The 27,045-nt window shown below is 36.4% G+C and overlaps 1 protein-coding gene across 15 annotated transcripts in view; it reads left to right on the forward strand.

Moving 5' to 3' along the window:
- Nucleotides 1–26,925, forward strand: part of lrrc7 (leucine rich repeat containing 7) — a 142,558-nt gene extending 115,633 nt beyond the window's left edge. For 7 of the 15 annotated variants that reach the window (XM_028028248.1, XM_028028249.1, XM_028028245.1 and 4 more), the window contains 12 exons: nt 578–1,084; nt 1,835–2,059; nt 2,464–2,698; nt 3,701–4,051; nt 5,727–5,972; nt 9,727–9,939; nt 12,077–12,244; nt 13,252–13,371; nt 13,492–13,702; nt 14,905–15,155; nt 16,786–16,878; nt 22,813–23,173. In XM_028028248.1, coding sequence (XP_027884049.1) covers nt 578–1,084; nt 1,835–2,059; nt 2,464–2,698; nt 3,701–4,051; nt 5,727–5,972; nt 9,727–9,939; nt 12,077–12,244; nt 13,252–13,371; nt 13,492–13,702; nt 14,905–15,155; nt 16,786–16,878; nt 22,813–23,073 — 2,881 coding nt within the window. In that variant the 3' untranslated portion in view covers nt 23,074–23,173. Of the gene's footprint in view, nt 1–577; nt 1,085–1,834; nt 2,060–2,463; nt 2,699–3,700; nt 4,052–5,726; nt 5,973–9,726; nt 9,940–12,076; nt 12,245–13,251; nt 13,372–13,491; nt 13,703–14,904; nt 15,156–16,785; nt 16,879–22,812; nt 23,174–26,096 lie in introns of those variants that run through there. The other 8 variants (XM_028028259.1, XM_028028251.1, XM_028028258.1 and 5 more) reach the window with 6 other exon arrangements.
- The last annotated feature ends 120 nt before the right edge of the window (nt 26,926–27,045 follow it).

Raw genomic sequence — 27,045 nt, forward strand, 5'->3', positions numbered from 1 at the left:
GGACTACGAAACTCTGCTCTTCAAAAATAAACATATGCAGATACAAAATGTGTGGGATCCCTGAAAATTTTTATTTTTGCATCTAATAATCCTCTGCCAGTAATCAGATTTTTCTGGTGCTTGACCTTGAAAAGCTCCTGCACTAGAAACATACTTCCTCTTAGCTTCTCCTTCTTTCTATCCCACTTTTACTTTGTAATATTTTTCATCATTATATTAGTTATTTCACAAAGTCTGTTCAGATCTCAGTCTGTATGCTACGTTTTTTTTTTTTCTTTATTTGCCTGCATCCTCGTAAAACATATTTGTTTACAAAGATGCAAATGACAGTGAAAAGAGTTTGAAGGCACTTGCATTTGGCATCCATCCTCTTAGAAACATAATTACTCCAAACATGGTTCTTTGCCCAGTTGATGTTTAGGAGGAACATCAGAGATGGAGAGAAAGCTGTCCGGTTCCAAGTGCCAGTGGGTTGGACTGCACAGCACATGTTCATGATTGCACTGACTGTAGTATGAAACAGTTCAGTTTGTTCTCTTTATAAGTAACTCCTAATATGTTTTATTTATTTTCGTAGACTTGCACAGTCATTCCCAAAGCCTATTGACTCCAAGCCCCTGCTGTCTCAGAGAGAAACCCCTCCATCGGGAACGCTGCAGCAACGGGGAGATCGGCGTCCACTCAGCGAGCCTTTTGATTGGTCGGAGGCTCAACACTATGACAACACGGGTTTTGACGCTGAGGAGTCTCAGATGGACCCGATGTCTTCTCATACAAGTCAGGGTAATCCGCCGCTGGGCTCCAAACCCCGCAGCCAGTCGGCTCATGGACGCCGGCCCCTCCTCAGGCAAGATCGAATCGTAGGAGTCCCCTTGGAGCTGGATACCCAGACGCTCCCCTACCACGGTAACCAGCGCTCCACCCCGGATAACGACCCACAATCCTCTGGACCTTCTTCCCAAAATCCCTGGCAGAATTGGACCAGGACGCCCAGCCCATTGGAGGACAGGACTGCTTTCCCCTCAAAGCTGGACCTGACGCCAACCTCAAGCCCCAATCCTGACCGTAAGGACATGGACTCAAGGTGAGCGACTGGAGATGCTGACAGTTAATAGACTTACAACTAATACTGGTTTAATGGCTTATTAGATTAAAATTAGTTCCTATCAATTATCTGACAACCTCTGCTTAGGCCAGGGTTTCTCAAACGTTTTCAAGTTGAGGAACACTTAACCTATTTAATAACACTCACTGAACACCTAACTTGAAATTGCCCTGCAATAACAACATCTTAATATAGACAACCTAAAATGAAAATATTAGTCTCTTAACTCACTTATCGTGTTTAAGTCAATGTGAATGGCCACTACCAAACAATGGGCAAGTCGACTTGTTTTGAGTTATTTACAGATTCTGAAAGTGTGGATTTTAATCTTTCCAATCATGTCAAACACATCTAAATAAAAACAGAAGTTGTTCTTTACTATCAAGTGTTGTGTGCATTAGTAACATTTAGGGCTATTTGTAACTAAGAAGCCCGATAAAAGAATTACAGACTTGAGTTGTTTTGGCAGAAACAAAAACTATCTTCTGCACTATTAAATATAAAAATGATCCACTCTATCAATTGTTTATCTGTTGTATTATAAGCAAGAAAAGTTTTAAAAATCAAAGAAAATTTCTCACCAACTGAGACTTGAGTCCTACGGTTCATGGCGCAGGAGCGTTCAAAAGAATCAAATCTCTGGTGAACGACACATCAACTCTCTCCCCAGTTCCCCCTGTTTTTGTTTTTTTTTCTGTTTCTGTTATAATTTCCTGTTTTTATTTCCAGACTGGAGCAGGGCTCAGGACCTTTGCCCGGATCCTGGACGTATCACAACAGCCAGGGGGAGCAGATCAGGAAGGATCAGCTCATCGTCAGCGGGGGAAACAAGGTCACAGTGGTGATGAGTAAAAGCTCTGACCGACTTTCCCCCATGATGAAGGAGACCAGATCCAAGTTTAAGAAGTCCCAGAGCATTGATGAGATCGACATTGGCTCCTATAAAGTCTACAGGTAAATTCAGTACGCATATTTAGTCTGTAAGTCAAGAGAGACGTCTAGAGATTCCTACAGTCAGTGATTTGTGTAAGTCTTTGGCCTCCTGATAACGATTTTAGACAATTCTGATTATGTTCATGAATAATATTCAAAACATTTCTTTATAGCCTTCCTACCATTAATTGCAATTAAAATACATTATTATTATTATTATTATTATTATTATTAACAGAGTAAACTTTCCACTGTATGTGTGTGTGTGAGAGAGAAGCCCAATTTTCACAAATATCTCCTTTTTGTTTTGAAATTATACTGAATGTAGATAAAGTTGAGTTTCTTTCTGTAGAAAAGATCTCTAACACGATATGTTGGCTCTCTGAGTTTCTTATGTTGGATTGTATTTTCATCTTTCTTCCCAGTATTCCTATGGAAAGCTACAGTTCATCCATTGAGCAGCAGACCAGTTTGGACCGCCCAGAGCTCCCTGGTTCCATGGAGCAGACCAGCATGTCACGGTCTCAGTCTGCCCCCATGTTAGATGATGAGCTGGGCTTCCCAGGACACGGAGGCGGCAACCAGAATCAGTCTGGACAAAATCAAAAACCTGCCATTCCTCACAAGGCCTATCATTTTGACCAGAACTACAACCCCCAGGTCAGAAATGCATATATATACATATATATATTTAAAAATATGACATTGTGTCTGTATGAGGAAATATAGATACAGGTGTGTTGCATGTTATCATTTACATCCAGAAATTTTTCACATGTGCACAACTCTGGAGGACAAAAAGTTGATTCTTTTACTTGCTGCGATAGAACAACCCAGTTGACAAAATGAAACCTGGAGACGTGAATTAACAATTAAATCTTATTAATTTAGTGCAGTGCGCCACAAAGTGAAAATAACACAGAAAACTCAAAACTGACTGTCGATTTTACACTATACACGGATCCGTTGCCATAGCAACTGACTGACAACAGCTCCACTAATGTATCAGCACGTCAACATTTTACACACAAAGAACATTACATTCATTCGATTACAATTTTCCGGCTTGATGTTTATTATTAATAAGTAATCATCTGAACACAGCAGTGGTTGATTAGCTAATTTAAACACCTGCGCTACTGATAATCTGTCAGAGTTGGTGTGTGGGTTGCCTCTTAAAAAAAATAAATTAACTGAAGCGAAACACTCCGAATTCTGCAGCACATGTACATGTTAAGATTGTCATAGTCAAGCTAGCATAACTGACCAACTTCTCTCTCCCTCGCTATTTCTTTTTTTTAATTAAAAAAAGTGAAATGTGACACCTTGGAGCTTATCTAGTTACCATATTTTTGGCAATTAGGAGGAAATCGCCACATCTCTTTTTCCTATAGATATCACAATACAGTTAAGATTTAGCTCATAATGTTGACAACTTTACAACTTAAACCAATGGTAGCATCACTGCCTAGCAGGTTTTTCCCTCCAGCAGGAAACTGAGGGGTGGGATGACATCACGTTGCAACATAGTTTAAAAAATTTTAAGAAATGCAGCATTTTGGGGGTAAATTCAGATAATTCTCAAATACCAAGCTTAGTGTGTCAACAATAATGCCTGAAACCTTTCTACTTGACTCATTGATTAACTTTCTACCCAATCAGGTGACCATAGATCGCAGGATCCCTCCTCCCTTCCCTAACACACCAGATTATGTAAACCACTCCTCAAAGGCCATGGATTACTTGAGTCAACCGGGAAAGACGCTACCCAAGGAGCTTGTGAGTCCTCGGTATCGCGCGTATCCACCGCTGGAGATGTTTTCATTCCCCCAAGCCTCAATCAACCAGGACGGCCCGTCCAGCCAGCAGCAGCAAACGATCTCAACTCAGCGCTCCAGGCCAGGCTTTCTGAGGAGAGCCGACTCTTTGGTGAGCTCTACTGAGCTTGCCTTGTTTCGCAGAGTTCATGAAGCCCAGCAGGAGGCGCTACAGGAAGCTCAGTACAAGCATCAGGTATGAGCCAGTAAAAAAACAAAGAAAATAATGCCTCTTTAAAATTCATTGCATAACACAGTGGTTCTCAAATGGGGGTACGCGTACCCCTGGGGGTACGTGGAGGTACTGCATGGGGTACGTGAAGCTTTTCAAAATATCTTTAAAAAATCAGTAGGCTCTTCATAATAAGTCTTGGGAAAAATTAGTTTGTAAAAAGTTCGATAAAATATAAATGTGTGTTCGTGCACTGAATTATTATTTATATATATATTTAATTTTGTACCATTACAGAGACCAATATAAATTGGCAGCGTTTTGCATATTTCAGTTTTGACTGGTTTTATACCTTCCTGGTGGTCACCGTCTTCTGTTTTTCTTTTTTGTTTAACCATGCAATGTTTGCAATATGTATGTATTTGTCAGGTTTACTGATATAAGTTGTTTGGCTTTAATAAGTCAGACAGTGATTTTACAGCACTGTACCTCTTTTTTATTCCAAAAATGTTTTGCCCGTGTCAGGGGGTACTTGACTAAAAATATATTTTTAAGGGGGTACATCACTGAAAAAAGTTTGAGAACCACTGGCATAACATATGCAACATCAGAAATGTGTTTATATTAATTCACACAACACATATTGTGCTATAAATATATGAAAGCAATTACAGTAATCAGAAACAAACCTGTTAATCTTGCTGTATTGAAGTATTTCTTTTGATTGAGTGATAGCAAATTCTTTCTGTTACGATTTTATGACATTCTAATTATTACAGTTTTCTTTTATACTGTTCATAAAGTGTGCACTGCAAAAACGCAACATCTTACCAAGTAATTTTGGTCTAGTTTCTAATGCAGACATCATAGTACATTTGAAATAAGACAAACCAAACTTATAACAAGATGTTTCTCCCATTTTATAAGTGAAATAATCTGCCAGTGGACCTAGGGCTTTGTCAACAGTATTAAGGAATTACTGACTTAAAACAAGCTTTTTTTTATCTTGCTCAAGAGTTCCTTATAAGTTTTTGTCTTATTTTAAGTGTAGTAAAATATTTGCACTAGAACCTAAACCAAAAATACTTTGCTAGATTTTGTGTTTTTACAGTGTATTTTGAGAAAATCAAGTCTGTCGTCCTTTAAACTGTATTTCTGACCATTCCACCAAAAATACAATCACCTTTGTTTTTACACTCCTTCATTCCAATAGATTTAAAATACAGCAATAACATAAAATAATTTAAATCAATGTGCACCAAATTAGCAAAATGTACATCTTTTGACAGTTTGTGAAGAATGACAGTGGATGAAGGCCACTGCAGATAAAAAAAAAAAAAAAGAAGAAATTTCCAACACAAGTCTCAGAAATTTTCTAGAAAAAACTTGGAAATTTCTGAGCTTGAAAAGTCAAAGATTTGCAAGAAAAAAATTTATTGACTTGATACAAACCCCTAAATCTTGCTGAAAATTTATTTGTAAGTTAGTTTTGTCTTATTTCAAGTGTAATAATATATTTGCACTATAAACTAAACCAAAATTACTTGGTAAGATTTTGTGTTTTTTGCAGTTTGCAGCTGATATATGAGGATCTTCTGTCTTATCAAAGGGGAAACCCATTTACATTTGTGTAAATGGTGCAAAATGTGTATCGATTCTGATAAAAGCAAACTAATATAATTTATTTGTTTGGACTCAGATGGACCCGCCTCATTACAGTCGGGCTCTTGCCTACTCGTCCCCCATGGAGCATTCTGCCCTCACCAACATGTCTGACAACCAAAATCAGATGATGCACAACAAGAGAAATGGTCGCTACGACGACGACTACACCACTTACCAGGAGCAGAAGAAGCCCATGATTGGTTATCCGACCAAAAGTCTGACTCAACGTCGCCCCCTGTCTGCTAGGAGCTACAGCACCGAAACGTACGGAGCATCTCAGGTAACGCAAAAAAATTTGCTTTAGCTGCGTCTCTTTTCCTTATAAGCTGGGTTTTGATTTCATCTATATTTAAATTAGCTTTATATATAATTAGATATGATATATAATTTTTGTTTTAGTTAAAGTGAAAGCAGTTTTTCCATCTACAAAACAAGTTATTGTTTTTCAATGCTTTCTACTGTTTGTATGATTTTCTTTCTCAGCAGGTCACATTTGCTTATCGGTGGCAATTTTCTACTGATAATTATGTGGCTCCTACCTCTCATTATAGCAGTATTATAAAAGAAATAATAAATATTGCTTCCTACAACACATGACAACAAAATCCCATGGAAATAAGACAACTGTAATAAGATACTTTTACAGGAAAATGAAAACACGTTTAAACATTTATATTTTTTTAAATATAAATGTTTTAGATTTATATTTTAAAAAATAGACACAAATTATTAGGATCTTTTTAGAGTTGTACTGTAATAAATCCTAATAACAACATCTGAAGTATTGCAGCAACTATAGATATGTTTATATTTTCTTTATCACATGCATCATTTTAAAGTCATTCACTGTCAACTAATGCAGCTGATCATCTAATGCCCACACATCTGTTTGTTGGACAGCAATAGATCCTTCTGTTGAGTTTTCAGTAAGTTAGCCTCACCTGTAAATATAAATGATTTAAGTAGTTGGAGGGATTCATAAATAGATCAATGTTAGGGTTTCCCCTAGAAAACTTGCTAAGCCCGGTGGTCGGGGTGCCAAGGCGGTCCACCGTGTTTTTGTGTTAAAAGATGTTAAGTAGAGAGGAAATGTAAAAATATTACTGGGTAATTATATGTTACTGGAAAACATCGCCAGTGAAACGCTATTTAAACCCACAATTAGTCTGAAAAACAACCAATCAAAAAATCCAATTAAAATGAATATCAATTATTTCCACTTCTGTTTGATCCAAATTAAGTCAGTGGCTCCATCAGGCCCCCAGGGCTCCAAGGGCCCCATAAATACTAATATTTTAACACAAACCACAGATACATAAATGTAAAATTTATTTATTGAGATTATCAATGGTGTTAAAGGAACGGTCAAGCGGTCAACCGAGGCCATACATAAACTTTACAGGGAAAACAGAGCCACACGCTGGGCAGCGTGTTGAGATGTAAAGGTCGCACATAATACACAAAGATAAATCATTCTCACCGCTCGCTCAACGCACACCTCTGAATTCGCTACTACAAGTTATTCCTGTGGTTCATATTGCTGCACAACCAGAGCTAACGCAGTGGGTTTTAAACTCTTACCTTGAGTTCTTCAAAGAAACATAATTTCTCACAGGAAGTTGATGTAAATATCCACACAGGTCATCCTTTGCGTGATCCACGCTGAGGGAAAGCAGCGGCAGCGCTCGAGGCCGCCAGGCTTATAATACACTGGGGGAAACCCTGGATGTAAACATGGATTGTTATTCATAAAATTAAGCAAAACACTCTTGAGATGAGGAATACTTTTTTATTTCCTTAGCATGCAGAATATTAGATCTTCATTGGTGTTAATTAGTTGGAGTCGGCCTGTTGAAGCTTCCTTTCAACCAGCTGACTGGCAGAATGTTGCAACAGATACAGAAGAGGCAACTTTAAACTAGTCAGAGAAAACACATTTTGTAGCATTTCATTAGCTAGCTATTTGGCTAGCACTTGCTGTCTGGAATAAGAGCCCAAAAATATATTTGCCATCTTCCATGAATTAGGTAATAATCTTGCAACTATAGTAAAATTTTATTTCTTTTGATGCTGTTCAGATTCCTGAACTCAAGCATATGTAGTTGCTTATAAGTGTAATAATTCCTGGAACACGCAGAGAGATGGCCTATTTTGGCAGAGAAGTTTAAGGCTCTGGGATTACAACAGCTTCTTGATTCTTTCCTTTAATCATCTCGGTGCGAGTGAGCAGAGCGAGGATGGTGTTCATTGCTGCTTCCTTGTTTTTAAGACCCACTCCTTCATAAATATTCCCTTCAAGATATTCTGGGTTCGTTACAAGTCAGATGTTCCTAAAATACCCACAGAGATGTGTCCGACAGCATACCTGATTAGATGGCGAAGCATTTCATCTGCTGTCGTTCAGCAGGAGAAAGTAGGGCACATGGTAGCTCTGTGGCTGTTTGAAAACTCAAATTACATGTTTTTACTACAGGGCTCATTTTTGTTTAAAGCTGCAGTATTTCGTTTTTATAAAAACGTATTTTTTACATATTTGTTGAAACTGTCATTGTGTCATGACAGTGAAAAAATCCAGCTCTTTTTCCTTTATCCAACGCTAACTAGAAACAACCAATCAGAGCCAGGAGGCGGGACTTAGCGCTGTCAATCATCTCTGTTTTTGAGAGCATTTTCACATATTGAAACATTTAGAATATTCATACATTAAAAAATAAATTTTCCATTGGAATGTTCTGACAAATATGTTGACATATTCCAGATGTGTTCAAGTACTTCTTCAATAACTGTTACATTTATTTTGTTTTGTATTAATGAACAAAACAAATCTTGATTCTCAAAATCATTACAATGACACTGTATTAGGGCCATTGTAGACAGAAGGAATGAGCCAATTTACACCACAAAACTTAGAAATTTCTAGATTAATTTAAGAAATATTCTAGAAAATTTCTGAGTTTGAGAAGTTGAACATTTCCAAGAAAAAACTCTGAAATTTTGAGATTATTCTCAGACATTTTCTAGAAAAAAACATGGAAACGTCTAAGTTTCAAAAGATATAATTGTTTCCTTTTTCCTAAAAAAAAAATGTTGAGATTAATTGTGAAATGCTTGTTTTTACAGCAATTTTTTGACTTTTTAAACACACAAAAATAAAACATTTTGAGATTAATCTTAGAAATTTTCTAGAAATAAATGTTTCCAGAATTTTTCTAGCCAATTCTTGACTTTTCAAACTTAAAAATTTTATTAGTTTTTTTTCTAGAAAAATTCTGAGATCTACAGGCTGATTGCTGTTAATAAAAGATCGTATGGTTGCACTATGCTTATTGCAATAAATCAGTTAACTGCATTATAATTTAAAACAAACTCAATCATTTCCGTTTTTATGATTTATCAGTTTTCTTTTTTTCTTTTTATGTTCTAGAAACTGAGTGACCAAAGTTTTCAGTCTTGTGTTTTGGACTCAACTTGCTCTGTTTTTCAAGGACAAATTTCTTCACAGAAACTTTATAATTTATTTTGTTGTTTCTGTTGTTTTGTTCATTCATTGCGAATATTTAAAATGTCTTCTGGTTCCAGTGTTAAATATGCATTGGAATTTAAAGGTTTGAGAAGGAGTCTTTGCATTATTATGTCTTTGCTTTTGTATTACTTGAAAATAATCTCAAAACAACAATATTATTGTTTATCGCAAAAACTTCTGGGGCAATTTATCGTCCAACATAATGTGTTATTGTGATAGGGCTAGGTTGTACTGATTGCAGTTTTCTGGCCGATTACCAATATTTACAAATGCTGACAAATTTTTTACCTATATTTATTTACTTTATGCAATTGTTTTAAATAAATGTTGTACTGGTTTACACTCTTTTCCTCTTTTCAGTCATATTCTAAAAAATGTAAAACATTTGAAAGGTTTCTCTAGATTCTGAAAGATTTGCATTTCTATAAAAACATATTTTTTGTAACAGTTCCATCCTCTGCACCCCCGTCACTCTCTTCCCTTTGTGTTTCTACATTTTGACGCCCCGCAGGCCCGCCCCGTGTCGGCTCGCCCCACCATGGCTGCCCTGCTGGAGAAGATGCCGCCCGACTACACCCTGGCCACCTTCCCCGAGAAACCGTCTGAGGACACCATCAAAGTGAGACCCGTCGTCCCGCAGAAACCCGAGGACATCACCTCCAAGATGCCCGCCGACTGGAGGCAGCAACTCCTCAGGCACATAGAGGCCAAACGGTTGGACAGGGTACGTCCACCCAAAGCAGATGCGGTTCAACAGAAAACTTGTTTACAGCACACACACATGTAAACACACAGCATTAAGAAGCCCCCTCTGTCTGTATCCGTGTAAGTCTGTCTTGTAAGGTTGATAAGATTCGTTTCCGGCTGCATGTGTGTCCACTCCACACTGTCGCTGTCAGCCTGATCAGCCGCACACTCGTCGATGGATATGTGCTTGAAGAGTCACATTTCCTTACATTCAGTTCAGCAAAATCTCCATTCTACTAAGCAATCTTGATCCTGTCTCATTTTATCCTTTTCTTTTCTTCCCAAAGTGAAAAGTGACTAATATATGATGGCGCATTAGGGTCATTGTAGATAGAAAAATGGAGTAAATCTCCACCAAAAGAACTCAAATATTTTTTAGATTAATCTCTAAAATCTTCTAGAAAAAACAATGAAATGTCTAAGTTTGAAAATTTGCTAGAAAAACAAAGGAATTTTGAAAAGTTGAATTTTTTTCACTTTTCAAACTCAGAAATGTTTAGTTTTTTGTAGAAGTTTTTTTGAAAATAATCTCAAAAGTTCTGATTTTTTTCTTCATGTTTGAAAAGTTGAAAATTTGCTAGAAAATGCAGACATTTTCAAATTATTATCCAACAGATTTTAGGAAGAAAGTCAGAACATTTTTGACTTTTGGGGGACAAATTTCCATTTTTTTTTCTTGATTTCTTTTTTTATTATTATTAATTTCAACATTTCAGATTTTTTTAAATCTGTGTTTTAAAAGATGAAAATTTGCTATAAAAACCAGAAATTTTGAGATGAATCTAAAAAAACATTTTTGAAACTTAGATTTTTAATTCTATAAATGTTTTGAGATTGATCTCAAAATGTTAGGGGTTTTTTTTCTATGTTTGAAAAGTCGAAAATTAGCTTAAAGCTCCTCCTACCCCCTACCCAGGAGTTTTTAAACATTTTTTTCTTTTTGAAACTCAGAAATGTCCATGTGTTTTTTCCTCTAAGATTTCAGAGAATCTCAAAATTTCTGAGCTTTTTCTTGGAAATGTTCAACTTTTTAAGGTCTGAAATTTCAGGGGGGGTTTCTAGAAAATTTCTTAAATTAATCTCGAAATTTTTTGGTTTTGTTGTGGAAATTGCTTCTCTTTTTCTATGTACATTGGCCCTAATACAGCGTCGTCTCTTTTCTAAAATGCCAATGATTTTTAGAAGAGAGATTTTATTTTAAATTGACAGAAAATCCCAATATAATGCTGACATTCCTTTTAATTGTTTTCACTTGTCTGAAAAAAGTTGAGAAATCCTCTAAATCACAGGTATTCTCAAAGATGATATTTTGAAGTTTACATTGTCTTCACATCTGTATACAGATGTTAGTAAAGTTGAAAACAATAACTCCCTATACAAAAATAAAATATTTACTTTCAAATAATTTCTCTGTGGTACAGTTAAGGCCAAAATGATTCATACCACCTTGTTGTAGATCTAGATTCATTTGGGGAGGCATCTCTGAAAAGAAAATCAAACTATGTAAAGTCAAAATAATGCAGTTATGTTTACACTTTACCAGAAAAATGGCATTTCAAAAATCATTTATATTATTCTCATTAATCTATGGAAATGTATTCATTGGTAGTACACCAGTCCAATCCTTCGTATTATAGCTGAGCAGCTTTTTAAGTTTTCTTTACCACCGTTCTCCACTGATTTTTGTTTTTTTCTGAATGAATTTGTGCGTCGGGCCAAATTAAAACGTGAATATTCCTTTCAGACAGAAGCAGGAGAATTGGGCAAAACAAAAAGGTTAAGAAAGGTAGACATAGCTCACATTTAGTCATACAAAAACTATATCTGGTTTTGATGATTTTTAACTTTTCCAGTAACATTTTAAAACTCTTGGTTAAGTGTGTATAAAGTTGCTGGAATGAACTGATCCACTTCCTATTTTGTCTGTATTGACCAATCACTAGCTGACATTTTTCTGTGCTTTCAGCAACTCTGCACTGTTGTTGTTGTTTTTTATATCAGTGTTGTTGTTTGTGTATTTGTTTTGTTGTGGAGCTGTGCTGGCTTGCTGCGTTGGCTCCGCCCCCTCCCCCTGTCATTCACCCATGTCATGTGATGTTGTCTCCTCCAATCAGAGTGGTGTCCTAAAGCACAACACGCTCACCCTGGGCATGCTCTATCAGGGCGGGGGTCACGGCCAGGGGCGCAGCACCACTTTGAACTTTAACCTTTACAATAACACTAGGCATGAGCCCCCTGCTGGCCGCTGGCTGCCACTACCTCCGCCTCCGTCTGCCATCATCGTGAGTATCCTGATGAGAAAACTGAAACCCTGATTACAGTCACTGCATACATATGGTCGCAAAAAGCTTTGGGGAGCTGCAGGCGATGGTCGTTTTAACCACATTAAACGTTTTTTGTTTGTTTGTTGACTGTTTATATCACCGTTTAAACCTGCATGTTTTATCCAAACAACTAAAAGAGTCACAGGAATTCTACCTGCCATTTTCTTTTTAAATAGGACTTATATGAATCTAACATAATATTCCATAATAGTATTTGCGACTTATTAAAGTGGACTACATTTGCTGACTGTGAATTCTGACTTTGTTCTCAAATTTCTTGCTTTAAATTCAAAATTGACTTTAAGAATTCAGCTTTTTTTCTCTAAAAATGTACATTTTTGTCTTAGAATCGACTTTAGACTCCAAATTCTGACTTTTAATTCAGAATCTGACTTTTTTTTTCTGATTTTTTTTTTTTTTTTGACAACTTTGACTTTAAAATCAGAATTGAAAATCTTTCTCAGAATTGACTTTAAAATCAGAATTCTTTTTTTTTCCCTCAAAATTCTGGCTTTATTCTCAGAATTTTGACTTTTGATCTGAAAAGATTAAAGTAACACTCTAATCTGTCTATTTGTGACCAGATTAGGACTATCAGGTTTAAACAGTTTTAAACCTGTTAGTTTTACTCTACAGAAAAATATACCAATAAATTTATGACTTCTGTGGAACTAGCATCTATGTTTCAATGAAAGAATCTCAAATTCTTAAAAGTTGCATCAAAGTACTTTGGTTAAAGTCTTATTTTTAAGGTATTTATGAAATAAATAAAATATTTGTTTAAGCTGAAGAGTAAAAAACCCAGACATGCTTTTCTTTGTGTTGGTAATTAACTGAATTTAGTTGGAAAGTATAATCTTCCAGCCTTAATCCTGTTAAAATGTGTAATCTCTCCAGTTGAAGCTCAGGAGAATAACTGCTGTGAACCTTTTCAGTATTTTTCTTTCTGTCTCTATATTTCTCAGACGCCGTCTCAGCAGGCTGCAATGCTGGATAATGACCAGGAGGGGGTGACAGGGAGCAACCAGTGGGCTCCCTACTCACTTGGTCGGAGAGACGTTCCGCCTGAGAACCTCATGAAAAAGGTAATGGATCGATAAATCGGTGAATGTAAACCCTTGGAAATCGGATACGAGAAATGTAAAACCTGATTTTAGGAAACTGGCTAATGACTAATTGTCATTTTGTGGTGCTTGTTTCCACAGGGCGGACATTCACACAACCCCTCCCATCAGTCACACAACACCATGATCGTCACCTCCACCTCCTCATCCTCAGCCACCGTGCCTCACCGCGTTGTCGGGCAGCAGGTTTATGACGGGATGATGAACAAGGGGGGCCAATACCAACAGGGAATGTCGCTGTCAGTGGTACCAGCAGGCGGTCCGGGCCAGTACCAAGGCAACGTCTCACAGGGTAAGCAACAAAACGTATCTCTATGTTATGCTTTAATGAGCTATATTTCACATTTAATGCCTTGCAACGCTGCAAAAACATAAAATCATACAATTTTTCTTCTAGTTTCTACTGCAAATATCTCCTGTACTTGACATAAAACAAGTGCAGTGAGTAAAAGTACCTTAAAAGTAACTATTTGAGCTTATTTTAACTAAATAATTCCTTAATATTGATGAAAAACTAGTAGATTATTTTTCTTATAACAAGGGAAAATTGTCTTGTAATAAGTGAATTAACCCACCAATGGAACAAGGACTTTTTCATCAATATTAAGAAATTATTTAGTTAAAGTAAGCTCATTTTTATTGCTAAAAAGTTTTCTCTTATTTCAAGACATTTTCACCCATGTGCCTAAAATCAGCACTGCAAAAACACAAAACCTTATGAAGTATTTTTAATTTAGTTTCTATTGCAAATATCTTACTAGAAATAAGAGAGCCTACTTACAACTAACATTTCAGCAAGCTAGAAGAGTTTGTTTAACGTGAATAATTCTTTAATACTGGTGAAAAAGTACTACTTCCTTTGGCAGATTAATTCAGCTATAACAAGAGATTTTACTCTTGTCATAAGTGAAATAACCTGCTAATAGGACTAGTACTTTTTCATCAATATTAAGGAATTATTTAGTTTAGACAAGCTCAAAAAAGTTACTTGTAAGTAAGTTTTGTCTTCCTCCAAATGAACTACGATATTTTCGCTAGAAACTACATTAAAGTTACTTGGTAAGATTTGGTGTTTTGCAGTGAAAAGTATCAATATCCTTTGACTTCTCTAACATTTTGTCATATTGTTGAAGTCTTTGTAATTGATTGAATGCAAAATACTTCATATTTGTGATGTGGAAGGAAATTGAATGGTTTTGTAATAAGGAACACATTAAGAAATCATGTTAAAAGTCCAACATTCTTCATATTTAAGTCAATAAGAACTCAATTGATTTATTATAATCTTACTCTATAATCTTAAAAGTGTTTTAAAAAAAAATAGTCTTAAAGAAAGACTATAGTTGGCGTTTGAGTATTGTCAATAGTGTTTTCCAATAACTGCCTGGTAAAATTTTTACATTTTTTGTCAACTTAGCAAGTTTTCTGAGGGAAACCCAGAATTTTAAATAAGAAAGCAAACTTTTATTTGTTTCTGTTTTGTGTTTTCCTCAGGCCTCCCCTCCCCTGGCCAGGCGTACCCCAGTGGCGGCCTCCCCATGGCGCTGTCATCATCTGGAAACCAATCTCAGTACAACCCCCACACCTCCCATCAGCCAGCTACCAATCCGCAGTACCACGTGAATCAGGGCATGACCCACAGCAACCAGGCCGTCATGGCGACCCACACCAACCCCCGGCCTCAGAGCGCTCGCTGCCTGCTGCAGACTAAAGGCCAGAAAAGCACGGATGGTTTCCAAGAGCAGGTATGGAAGGTGCTAAGTGCTTGTTCTGCTGCTAAGCACACAGGAAAAGCACAAATAGTTAGCATTTATCAAATACAATAATGGCTGATTCTCCCAAGCAGATTTTGATGCAAAAACAAAAAGTCAGTCTTATCAAGTATATTTGGTCTCGTTTATAGTGCAAATGTGTTGGCATACCTGATTTAAAACAAAATTAACTTCTAAAGTAACTTTTTAGGAAGATATAGAAGATTGTTTTGTGTAAATAATTAATATTGATGAAATACTTCCACTGGCAGAAAAATGTCTCGTTATAAGTGAAGTCCCAGTGGAATTAGTACTTTTTTTTAATTAATAATACGGAATTATTTACTTATTTCTTAGCTCCTATATCTTGTTAAAAAGTTACTTTTAAGTTTTATCTTATTTCAAGTTTACTAAGATGTTTGCATTAGAAATTAGACCAAAATATTTGATAGCTTGACCAACATCACTGCAAAAACTCAAAGTCTTACCAAGTAATTTTGGTCTAGTTTCTAGTGCAAATATGTTATTAGACTTGAATTAAGACAAAACTAACCTAAGGTAAATTTTTAACTAGATGTAGGAGCTTGTTTTATGTAAATAATTCCTTAATGGTGATAATTTAATTCCACTGGTGGATTTCTTTCACTTATATAAGGAGAAAAATGTCTAGTTATAATTTAAGTGCCAGTAGTACTTTAAAAAATCTTAAATCAAGTGTACTAACATACACTACAGACCAAACGTTTGGACACACAGTTGTGTCCAAACGTTTGGTCTGTAGTGTATTTGCTCTCGAAACTAGACCAATAATACCAATAATAGAATTTATAGTTTGACCAACATCATTGCAAAAACACTAAATCTTATCTTAAGTATTTTGGTCTGTTTTCTGGTTCAGATATTTCAGTAGACAAACCAACTTAAAGTAACCTTTCTGCCAGAAATAAGAGCTAGTTTCAAGTCAATAATTCATCAATACTGATGAAAAAAATACTGTGTCCCTGGCAGATTATATCAATTATGACATGGAAAAATATCTTGTATAAGTAAAATAATATGTACTTTTTCATCAATATTAAGGAATTATTCAATAAAAACAAGCTCCTATATCTTCTTAACAAATTACTTGCATGTCTTACATTTGTCTTATTTCAAGAGTAATAATATATTTTACTAGAAACTAGACCGTAAATTTTTGGTAGGATTGTTTTTCTTTTTGTCGTTGCAATAAACAAGCAGCTAATATTGATAAAATGTGGAGATAATTAAGTAACTTAGCCACCACAGAGCCACCATCTGTGCTGAAACCAAGCCAGAGGTGTCAGTCGTAATCAGAAACGTTCCGCAGATGGAGAGCGCCGTTCCCGTTTAGAAAGGGACAGGAAGTCGATCTGCACCGCGACCTACCTGCGGGGTTTTTTTTTGTCTTTCTTGTTTTCCCCCCTTCATTGCAAGAGATAGCTTCCCATAATGCCAAACAGCAAAACACTGGCAGTGTTATTCGTGGCCTGGTTGTTCCAAATAGCTGCCAGAGCGCTCCTCCTCGCGTTTATTTGCTCTTTGCAGTTTTCGCCGTGCATGCGTTTCACTCTCAGCCGTCTCTCTCTCTGCTCTTCCTGCCCAGCTGTGTGTGAGGATAGAGAAGAACCCCGGCCTCGGCTTCAGTATCTCTGGCGGCATCAGCGGCCAGGGGAACCCCTTCAAACCCTCCGACATGGTACGACCCGACCCAGCCTGTCAGCCAATCACAGCCTCCTCAGCTTTACCTCAGAGTTGCCATGGAAACTGCAGCTCGTTACGGCAGTGTTTGTCTGTGAGGCAGAGAGACCGACGTGGTTAACTTACAGTGAATATTTTTCTTTTCATAAACAGCTGAAGTTCATTTATTGGGCTTAATTTGACTTAAAGAGGCAGGGTTGTGTTTGTTTTCCAGGCACATTGTGGCATTTTGCAGCTAAATTAACCAGAGGTGGGTAGAGTGACCACAAATTGTACTCAAGTAGAAGTAAAAAGTAGCCAAGAAATTACTCAAGTAAGAGTAAAAAAGTATTTGGTAAAAAAGTCTACGCAAATACTGAGTAACTGATCAAATTACCAATCATTTAATATTTAAAAGTTACAAAATCAGATAAACCAAAATATAAAGTTAAGTTGAAATTTTGGTATTTTAAGGACAAAAATGACAATAATTAATCTTAAGTAATAAAATCAGGCAAATTAAATGTTTCCAAATCAGTTTCTTTCAAAAGGAAACTTTAACAGAAACTGCAGCTGTGTCTGTGTCTGTGTCTGGTGAATTTTTGCTTAAAACATGTTTGTTTCTCATTTAGAGGGTAGAAAATCCAGAAATTTTACTCAAGAGTAGAAAATACAGTGTAGTAAAAAAAAAAATTTTTTCAGAACAGTTAAATAAATGTAACGCGATACTACCAAACTCTACAGTCAAGTAATTATATTACCTTCAGTTGTTAAAAAATGCTATAAATGTCAACTATGCCTTGAAATTGGGCCTCTGTCTCTTTAAATCCTTGCGCTCTCTCTGAAGTCATCACAACGTGACTCCTCTATTCCATCCATCCATCCATCCATTTTCTGTTCACCCTTGTCCCTAATGGGGTCGGGAGGGTTGCTGGTGCCCATCTCCAGCTACGGTCCGGGCGAGAGGCGGGGTACACCCTGGACAGGTCGCCAGTCTGTCGCAGGGCACTCCTCTATTAATCCTTTAAAAACGTTTTTATCAGTAAAGTAGCTCATATGATGAGCTCAGCAGTTCCACGAGGTGTTTGCTAATTGCTGCTGGCTAGTCTGAAGGAGCTGAGTGGGTGGGGGAGGATGTCCTGTAAGAAACCGCAGCTTCCAGGAAGAGCGTCGCCTTGGAGGCGGGGCTACGTCCACCTGTCTGAATGGTTGCCATGGAGATTAAAGGATGTCTAAAACATGAATGAAAATATCAAAGCAACACTCGTGGTATGTTTTTGATTTGGGATATAAAGCTAAAAAAAGCTGATTTAAGCGAACACCGCCCCTTTAAATGTATTGAAAACATAACTGAAATTCATCAGGTTAGTAGAAAAAACTAAGACCTAACATATTTTCTGCAGCTGCTGTGAACCGCCTTGTAGCGTCATCAGACTCAAATCTTACAAGACACGCCAATCTCTTTCATCGATGGGACTTCTAAATTTGACTGAGCCTGTCTGCAGCAGCAGCCTGTTGGGTCAGAGATCCCCCAGGCCCGCTCTGCAAGGCGATCTGTCCCAGAAACAAGACGCTTCGGTCGGCCTCAAGGAGCGCGGCGCTGCACACAAAAAGCTGCAGCTGCTTTTTTTGGCCGTCTGTTTTTGGCTCTGTGGGCGATTTTAGATGCTTCAGGGATGGAAGGTGTGACATTTTATTCTGACGGGACGGCCCATTCTGAGGACGAATGGTGAAGTTTTACTGTGAAGGTAGAAAGAAAACTGTCGTTTAACTTTTATATTAAGGTCGGGTAGCTGCTGACTTGAGCAGTTATTTTATAGTTTCTGTTATAGTTGGTCATAAAGAGGCAGCAGAGTCTCTGCAGATGAAATGTTTTGAGTAAGTCATGACAGAATGCATGCTCTATAAAAAAAAACATCTTAAATGATAATATTTTTACAGGTTCTGGAAAAGCATAACTCCATATTTATCCCTTGAACTTATTCTCATTATGTCTGATTAGAACCAGAATATTCAAAACTTGTTTTAAGACTTTTTAAATTTTATTTATAGAGCACCTTCCTCAGACAGCAGTCATAAAGTGGGAATTATTTACTTTTGAAGAGGTTATAGGTTTACTTTTAAGCATAATAAAAGGGCATTATTATGTAAAATTTACATTTTTGAGCTTTACATCATGTTATAATGTTATTAACTCATCAAAAACATACCTGGAAATAGTTTATTCTCCCATGGCAACCATTCAACTGGGCGTCCTTCGAGGCACAGCTCCTTCAGACTAGCCATCAGCAAATAGCAAACACCTGGTGGAACTGCACATCTGAGCTCATTATGCAACGCTGGTCAAACGTTGTTAAAGGGTTAATAGAGGAGCCATGTTGGGATGACCTCCTGAAGGCAGAGTTGCAGAAAGAGCAGGAGTTTTTAAAGAGGCAGAGTCCCAATTTCTATGTGTTAAGTTACAAAGTAAAATTTATTTTAAGTTATATTTGGTTATAAATAGCATTTTTTAATTTTTTAACAACAGAAGGTAACATGGTTACTTGGTGGTTGTACCATAAAAAGGCAAACGCATAATACTGCCCCTTTAAGGTGTTGGAATAACCCTTAAAAATTAAATAAAATTTAATTGGGAATCTGCAGAGTACTCTCCATTTAATCTGAAATTCTCTAAATATACTACAAAACACTGCTGAGCTGTAATTGTAGCAAAATATTTTAAAGACGTGTATGGTCCCACCTTTTTCTTCAACTTTACAGCCTTTTTTGCTACTGCAAGAAAACTCAGTAAAACCCATAAGAGTGAATTATTCTGCAAAGTCCTGTGCAGCATCGTAGCATGGAGACGGGTAACTCTCAGGTGAAACACTGTATAACTATAAAGGGCTTTAAAATAGGAACTCTCTGCTTTCCGGTACAAAACAATTAAGATGACTTATCAGAGTAAAAACTCAGCAAATATCTTTACTGTGTTTCACTAATATTTACCATGGATGTTGCAAACGGGGTATTGTGTATATACCAGGTTTAGGCCTTTTAAATTCACAAAATTACACATCAATGCTTTGATTAACAGAGTTAAAGAAATACAGTGACACTAATCCTTGGTGTGGTAGCTCCCTCTAGTGTTCAGCTTGTTTTTTGCATTATTTTGAAATGAATTATCTCAACATGGTGTCAAACTGAAGGCTCTGGGGCCAAATCTGGAATCTGGGCGAATAGCTTTTTATGTGGCCCTCTGGACTCCAGAGAGGTGCAGAAATAAAACCTTATGTGCTTAAATATTATTTTATCAGTTTTTTTTTTTGTTTGCTGCCAAATTATGTCAGTCAGTCCCTCCAGTTTTTTGCGTATTCACACAGAATCAACACGTTTTGTGCTAATGCGTAATCATGAGTTTATTGCAAATTTTGTATTGATAAATAATGGTCAAAAACTTTGGGTTTACAGATGCTAACTCCCACCTGCCTCAGCCGTAGCAAAGAAATCACATTTACTGCCATACGTAAGCACAAAAATATTTAATGTCTCCAGAAAAAAATCATTAAATTCCAGAGGAACGGATCATTGTGAAAAGATATTTAGAGCAGAACTCATGTAATGCGCACACAGCTATTTATTAGCATTAAAACAATTTGTTTAAGGTTTTTATCAATGCGTTTTTTGAAAACATTCATAATCTAACTGTGGTTCAAGATGCAGATGAGTTTGAAATCCTTGACTTTGGACATCCTGTACAATGCAAGGCATAAATGTAACGGTTTCAGTAAGAGTTGCTTAATAATAAATAGTAACCAGCTGTGAAAAAGTACCAACTTTAATTTGTATTTAAGTGAGGAACCAAGATGTGATGCCTAATTAACTTTAAGTTGCAGCAGCGTATTCTCTTCCTGCTCTGGGTCGGGTTTAGTCCATTGATGGCGCCATGCAGAACTCATTATTCGGCGTCTGAAGAGAAGCAACAGTAATCCTGAAGGATTGCACCTCTGGGTCCATTTCAGTTCTGTTAATTAGAGCGCAGCAAGAAGAAAAGTTGCCACATATTGACTGGATCTTTGATTTGTTCGCTTTTCAGAAGAAAGTGTTTCCTTTCTGCCTGTCTTTATTCTTCTCTATATTTTATATAAGGCTCTTTTCTGAAAGGTAAAACTAACAAAGTAAAAAATTTAAATTGAGAAAACATTTTTGCTACCTGAAATAAGTGAAAACAAAAACTAACTGGGACTTTACTATAAAACTGTCTTTTCTTTTAATTTTTGTATATACAACAAACATTACAGACTGACAAAAACCAAAAAGATGTATTGTTCTACAAAAGAGTGAACCAGATAATAGAATGAATAACAAACAAGGTGGTTTACATTAAAATGGAAACATTCTAAACAAAAACGAAACATTGAACATAATCAACTGGTGTCACAACAAAAACAATGAAATTGTTTAACATATGTGGATTAAGATATACTTTTTTCTGTTAATTTTGGCAATTATTTTCTTTTTGAATTATTATTTTTCTATTCTCTTTTCTATACTACTAGTATAGAAAAGAGCGTCACAGATATTTTGGGTAGAAGAGGAAAAGAGAGGGAGAAAATAGAAAGCAAACAGATAAATAAATAAAAGTACATCCCAGAACAAAGAGTAAATAAATAAATATAGGATAACTTTAAAAAACACTCTGTGATCTTATTATTAGCCTCTCCCATTTCCTCTCTCCTCCCCTGGTCTTTGGTGGCACTAATTACCAAAAACAGACATTATAAATATATTAGTGTTTGTTTTCATTTTTATGAATCTTTCATTCTACGTTTTTGCAAAAAAAATCTATGTATTTTCTAAAATGTCGTCCAATTAAAAGGTTGTGTTTTTCTGTGATGAAAGATGAATTTATTTCAAACCTGTAATTGTTCTTTTACCAGAAATGCCCTCCACTGGGGATGTTGTACTTTTAAAAAAAATCCCCCCTTTGTTTATATTACTGTTGCACACTAAGCTAACTCTGATTTAGCTTCTAAAATCTCATCAGTCTGTGGAAAATATTTCTAAATTTTTTTCGGATTAAGAAACAAAACTAACAAAACCTTGCTTTGTTGTGTTTTTCAGCTCTGTGTGCAACTGTTTTACTAATATCAGCTGATATCATATTTCCTTAAAATATACAGTGAGCTTTATCCAATCAAAGACTAATTGCAAATGTCAGTGTGGAAGCATCGTCTGCATGGCAAACTAACCAAGTTTGTTGCGGGATAATTGAAGTATTTTATTGTATGTATGAGGCTCACTGTATGATTGTCAGTGTTGCCACATGTTGCAACTTAACACCTATTTGTGTCTGTTGCTGTGTTTACTCACTCACTGTAGTGTCCTGGATGGTGCTGCACCGTCTACTGCATCATGTTTTTATGTTTCCGGTTTTCTCGTGTCACTCCTTAATGGCACATTTATCTGTGTTCAACATGTAAGCAGCCTGTTGAACCACGTGGAGTTTCTGCTGCTGCATTGTCTCAATCCTCTGTGTTCGAAAACATCTTTCAGCTCTGGGTGAAAAGATGTTGGTGTTTTTACAATCTCTGCCTTGGGTAATTGAGAAAAGAAAACATTGGGGGATATCTACTTATTTCCAAACCAACACATATTTTCCTTCCCATATTCTTGAATTATTTGCTCTTTGTTCATTTTTTTCTACATTTTTAGCTCTAGCCAATAAAAACTATTTTCTTTGAAACTTTGAAAAATGCTAAAGCCGTTTCTAAAATTTAAAAAAATAGCATTATCATAAACAATCCTTAATAGTACTTTTGCAGTATTTTCATTCCTTTGAGGGAGAAATCTGATTTGTTTAAAGATTTGTTTTGTGTTTGGGGTTGGATATTGAGATGAGCATGAGAAAGGCAAAGATTCTAAACCATCGTGTCCCTGTGTTGTCCTAACGGTGTATCATTTTGACTTATAGGGTATCTTTGTTACTAGGGTACAGCATGACGGGCCCGCCGCCTCCTCACTGAAGCCCGGAGACAAGATACTGCAGGTAACATCCTCCCACTCGACATATCGTCAGGCTACAGTCAGCAACATCCGACCTTTTCAAATAATGAGGCAGCATATTCAGCAGGACATAGCACACAGTTTTCCATTCAAAGATGGGATGAAATCTCATCTTAGTAGCAACATACAGTGCCTAAAGTCACGTTGCAAAACTGCTAGCCAACGATAACTCCCATTGGTTTTGGCTAAAATGAGCTAAATCTTAAATGTGATGAAATTGTCAACACTAAGACAAGTAAATGACAAGGTCAGAAAAACGTTTTAATTAAAAAGAATAGCGCGGGAGACAGAAGTAGGTTAGCTATGCTAGCTTGACTTTGACAATCTCAACATGTAGATGGGCTGTGGAATTTCATGTGTTTCGGTTCAGTTAGAAAAAAATGGCAACACACATACCAACTCTGACAGATAATCAGAAGAGCAGGTGTTTAAATGAGCGAATCAGCCACCGTAGTGTTTGTACAATCACTTAATAATCGCAAAATACACATTATTTAGTCGTTGCTAATGTGTTTTTCTCAAACAAAAAACACATTTTTGTTTGCAATGTTTTTTGGGGGGGGGGGTTTGCAAACAAACAAAAAAAAAACATTTCCCACACAGAAATGTTTCACAAATATTTCTATGTGTGGGAAATATTTGTGTGTTTTTTTCTTGGTGATGAATCCTAAAGCCTTAGTGGAGCTAAGGCTTTAGGAGAGCAAGAAATACAAAAAATGAGAGTGATTTTGAGTCGTTTTTCAAAGTTTTTTTCCTTTTCATTTTCCCTTTGCAGTGATGCGCTGCACTAAATTAATAATACCCAAATCTCCAGGTTTCTTTTTGTTAAGGGAGTTGCTCTACCACGGCAAGTAAAAATACCAAATATGTTTGGTAATTTTTTTCTCTCAAAAAAGCCAGACTTTGTTGATCATGATTGATTTGTGAAAATGATAATAAAAAAAGTAAAACATCTAAGGTTTTTATAGGCACTGTAGCTGCAGTAAATATGCAGATTTATAATGTAAAATATCCACATTTCATTCTGCTTTATATTCTGCCTCTGTATCATGACCATACAGATATCTGGCATGAGCTTTCTCCCCCCGACTATTTCATTTTTGTTTTTATCATTAGTTTTAAAAGCTTAGATATTAGAGCTATATTCTTTAATAAGAGCGCTGTAACATGTCAACTACAAACTCCATGTTTAATATAAGTTATAGAGCGTAAAGTAACGTAATATGTCCTAACTTGTAGAGATTCTCGAGAAATAGGAATAAAAATCTCCTTCATAATGAATCATGTAGTACTGTTGTTTAAATTATTTAACTTATAACAAGGCAAAACTGTCCTGCTATAACAGAATTAATCCACTTCTTTCCCAATTTTAAGGAATTATTATCTTAAAACAAGCGTCTATATATTGCTGAAAAGTTACTTGTAAGTTAGCTTTGTCGTATTTCACGCTTACTAAGATATTTTCACTAAAAACTAGACCAAAAATACTTGGTAAGATTTTGTGTTTTTGCAGTGTAGAAGTTGATGCTGGTAACCGGAACATGTTTATTTTCACTTTAGATAAACAAGCAATTAATCAATAACAATATAAATGCAGATAAACACGTGATCAGTATCAATAGGTAATAAATCTGGTAGAATATTCAATAATTTCACTGAACTCTGATCCAGTACCGCACAGCATTCTGGGGATTGTAGGCAGAGGAAAGGCTTTAGCCACTCTCACAGCTAGCTTAGCAAAGGATAGTGGAATCAACTCAGTCTCACTCTTTGGTTACCTAGCAACTCACTCACTGTTTGGTTACCTAGGAACTCACTCACTCTTTGAGTGCTAGTCGTTCTGGCAGCAGCTTAAGGTTTTCCCCACCATGCCTCATAACTGCTTAAAAAAAAAAAAAAAAACAATATTCACACCACCAGTTTGGCAGCATTACATATATTAAAAACAAATAGCTAACCAGTAACGATCAATATCGACTGATATTAAACGCTTATAGATTTTCATTCTATCCTAATACTTTGATATTTTCATTTTCTACAGAAGAACTCGTAAAGTTGTAGCTCAGTCGTTCTCTAACTGTGGTCCGCGGCCGCCCCCTAGTGGTTTACCAGGTATTGCATGTAAAGTGATCACTTGTATGATGCTGAGAGTTTTCATGCGTCGTTCACGAACGATTAAATTCTTTTGAACAAGTTTCAGTTGGTGAGACCTGTTATTTGTTTTTTACAACAAATCCGACCTGCCATAGCTTTTTATGGAGCCCTCTAGACTCTGAAGTGACATATATGGAACCGTCAGGACATCTGCGTGCTTAAATATTATTTTATTAATCAAATCAAAGCGTTTTTTATCTGTTTACTGTCAAATTACATAAATGTGTCCCTTGTGTGTGTAGGTAGAATTATCATAGAAATTCACACAAAATCAACAAATCCCTGCTCTTTTTTGTGCTAATACATAATTGTGAGTTTATTGCAGAATTTTGGATCTAAATGATTGTTTACAGCATTTCTTACTTCTACAAAACAGCTACTTCAGCCTCACTTAATGTCAAGTTATAATCTAATGATATGGCAAGTAATAAAAAGCTGCATTTACCATCATACATAAGTGCAAATATTTCTAAATTAATTCCCCAAACACTTTGATTTTTATTGCAAAAAATCACAAAAATAATTGCAAAATCCTAGAAAGACTGAAAAGATTTTCAATATTATTTAATTAATTTTTTTAATATATATTTTAACAATTTTGTTTGCAGGTTTTATCAATACATTCTGGGACAACCGGCCCTTTAAGAACATTCATGATTTTGACTTGGCCCAAAATTACGATTTTAATTTTAATTTTGATGTTGTTTTCACGGGGCAATTTAAGGTTAGGTCGTCTGTGTTTGTTAAATGGGGTAGGCGATTTTTTAGCCTGAAAAAGTTTGAGAAACCTTAATGTAGCTCAGTGCAATCGTTTAAAACTGAATCCCAAAGCACAAATGAGGACGGCTAAAACTTACATTTTTCGGTTTTTGAACATTAACAGAACAATCAAGATAAGAAATCAGTGTCAGCTTTACGCTCATCTATGTTTCCCCCGCCTCCTCTCTGTTGTCTGTCATCACTCCTAAAGTTGTACAGTTTAGCTGGATGAACGCATCTGAAAACCCTTTTTTGTCTTTACCCCTTCTCTTTCTACAGCATGACTGTGTAGCTCCTCCTCTTCTCTCTCTTTTCCCCCAACAGTGATGTGTTACTGAGATAATGATGGCAGTGACCCTCCATCCTCCCACAAAACACTCACACATTGACATGTGTATGGAAAATCTGCAGAACACATACCTCTATACACACATGCGCACACACACACATTGCTGTTGACTGTGCTGCGTGTTTGCCTTGCAGGCTAACGGACATAGTTTTTTACACATGGAGCACGAGACAGCCGTCTCTCTGCTGAAGAGTTTCCCTCGGACCGTGCACTTGGTGGTTCTGAGAGACGGCAGCACGCCATAGAAATAGTTTTATAACAAACAAACCCACTTCCCAGCTCTACTCATCTCCATTCAACTCTACCCCACCTGCCCTCTGCTGGTGGCTTGTGGAACTGACATATGAGCCTTCTGTTTTTTTCTTCTTTTTCTTCTTCTTCTTGTTTTTTGTAACCTTTTTAAAGGAACACACAGACATCTATTTGCCTATTGCTGGACCAAAGGCAAATACTAGTGCCAAAAGTACCATGGGAAACATCTCTTCTCTTCTGTCTACCAGAGGTCAGCGACCTGATTGACGGACGGACAGACGGACCATGAAAGGATGCAACACTTTTCAGTTCCTTCACAGCTGCTGCAGTTTGGATATTGTGGTTGTTTTCGAATGAGGCAGCTTTTCCATCAGCCAGTCAGATTTTAGTTATTTTTTATTGGAGGATTTAAAAAAAATGTTTTTGCTTTCCTTCACTTTCTTAGTTAACTCCAGTATGTAACTTTTTTTTTTTTACATATTTATTGAAACTGTCACTATTTCACTATTTATCTGTTTTGTTTGGTACAAAACAGATAAACTGTGGAGAGAAAAAAAATGACCTCTCCCATTGCTAACTAGAAACAACCAATCAGAGCCAGGAGGCGGATCTTAGTGCTGTCAATCA

Source organism: Xiphophorus couchianus, chromosome 9, assembly GCF_001444195.1.
Source record: "Xiphophorus couchianus chromosome 9, X_couchianus-1.0, whole genome shotgun sequence".
NCBI lineage: Eukaryota > Metazoa > Chordata > Actinopteri > Cyprinodontiformes > Poeciliidae > Xiphophorus > Xiphophorus couchianus.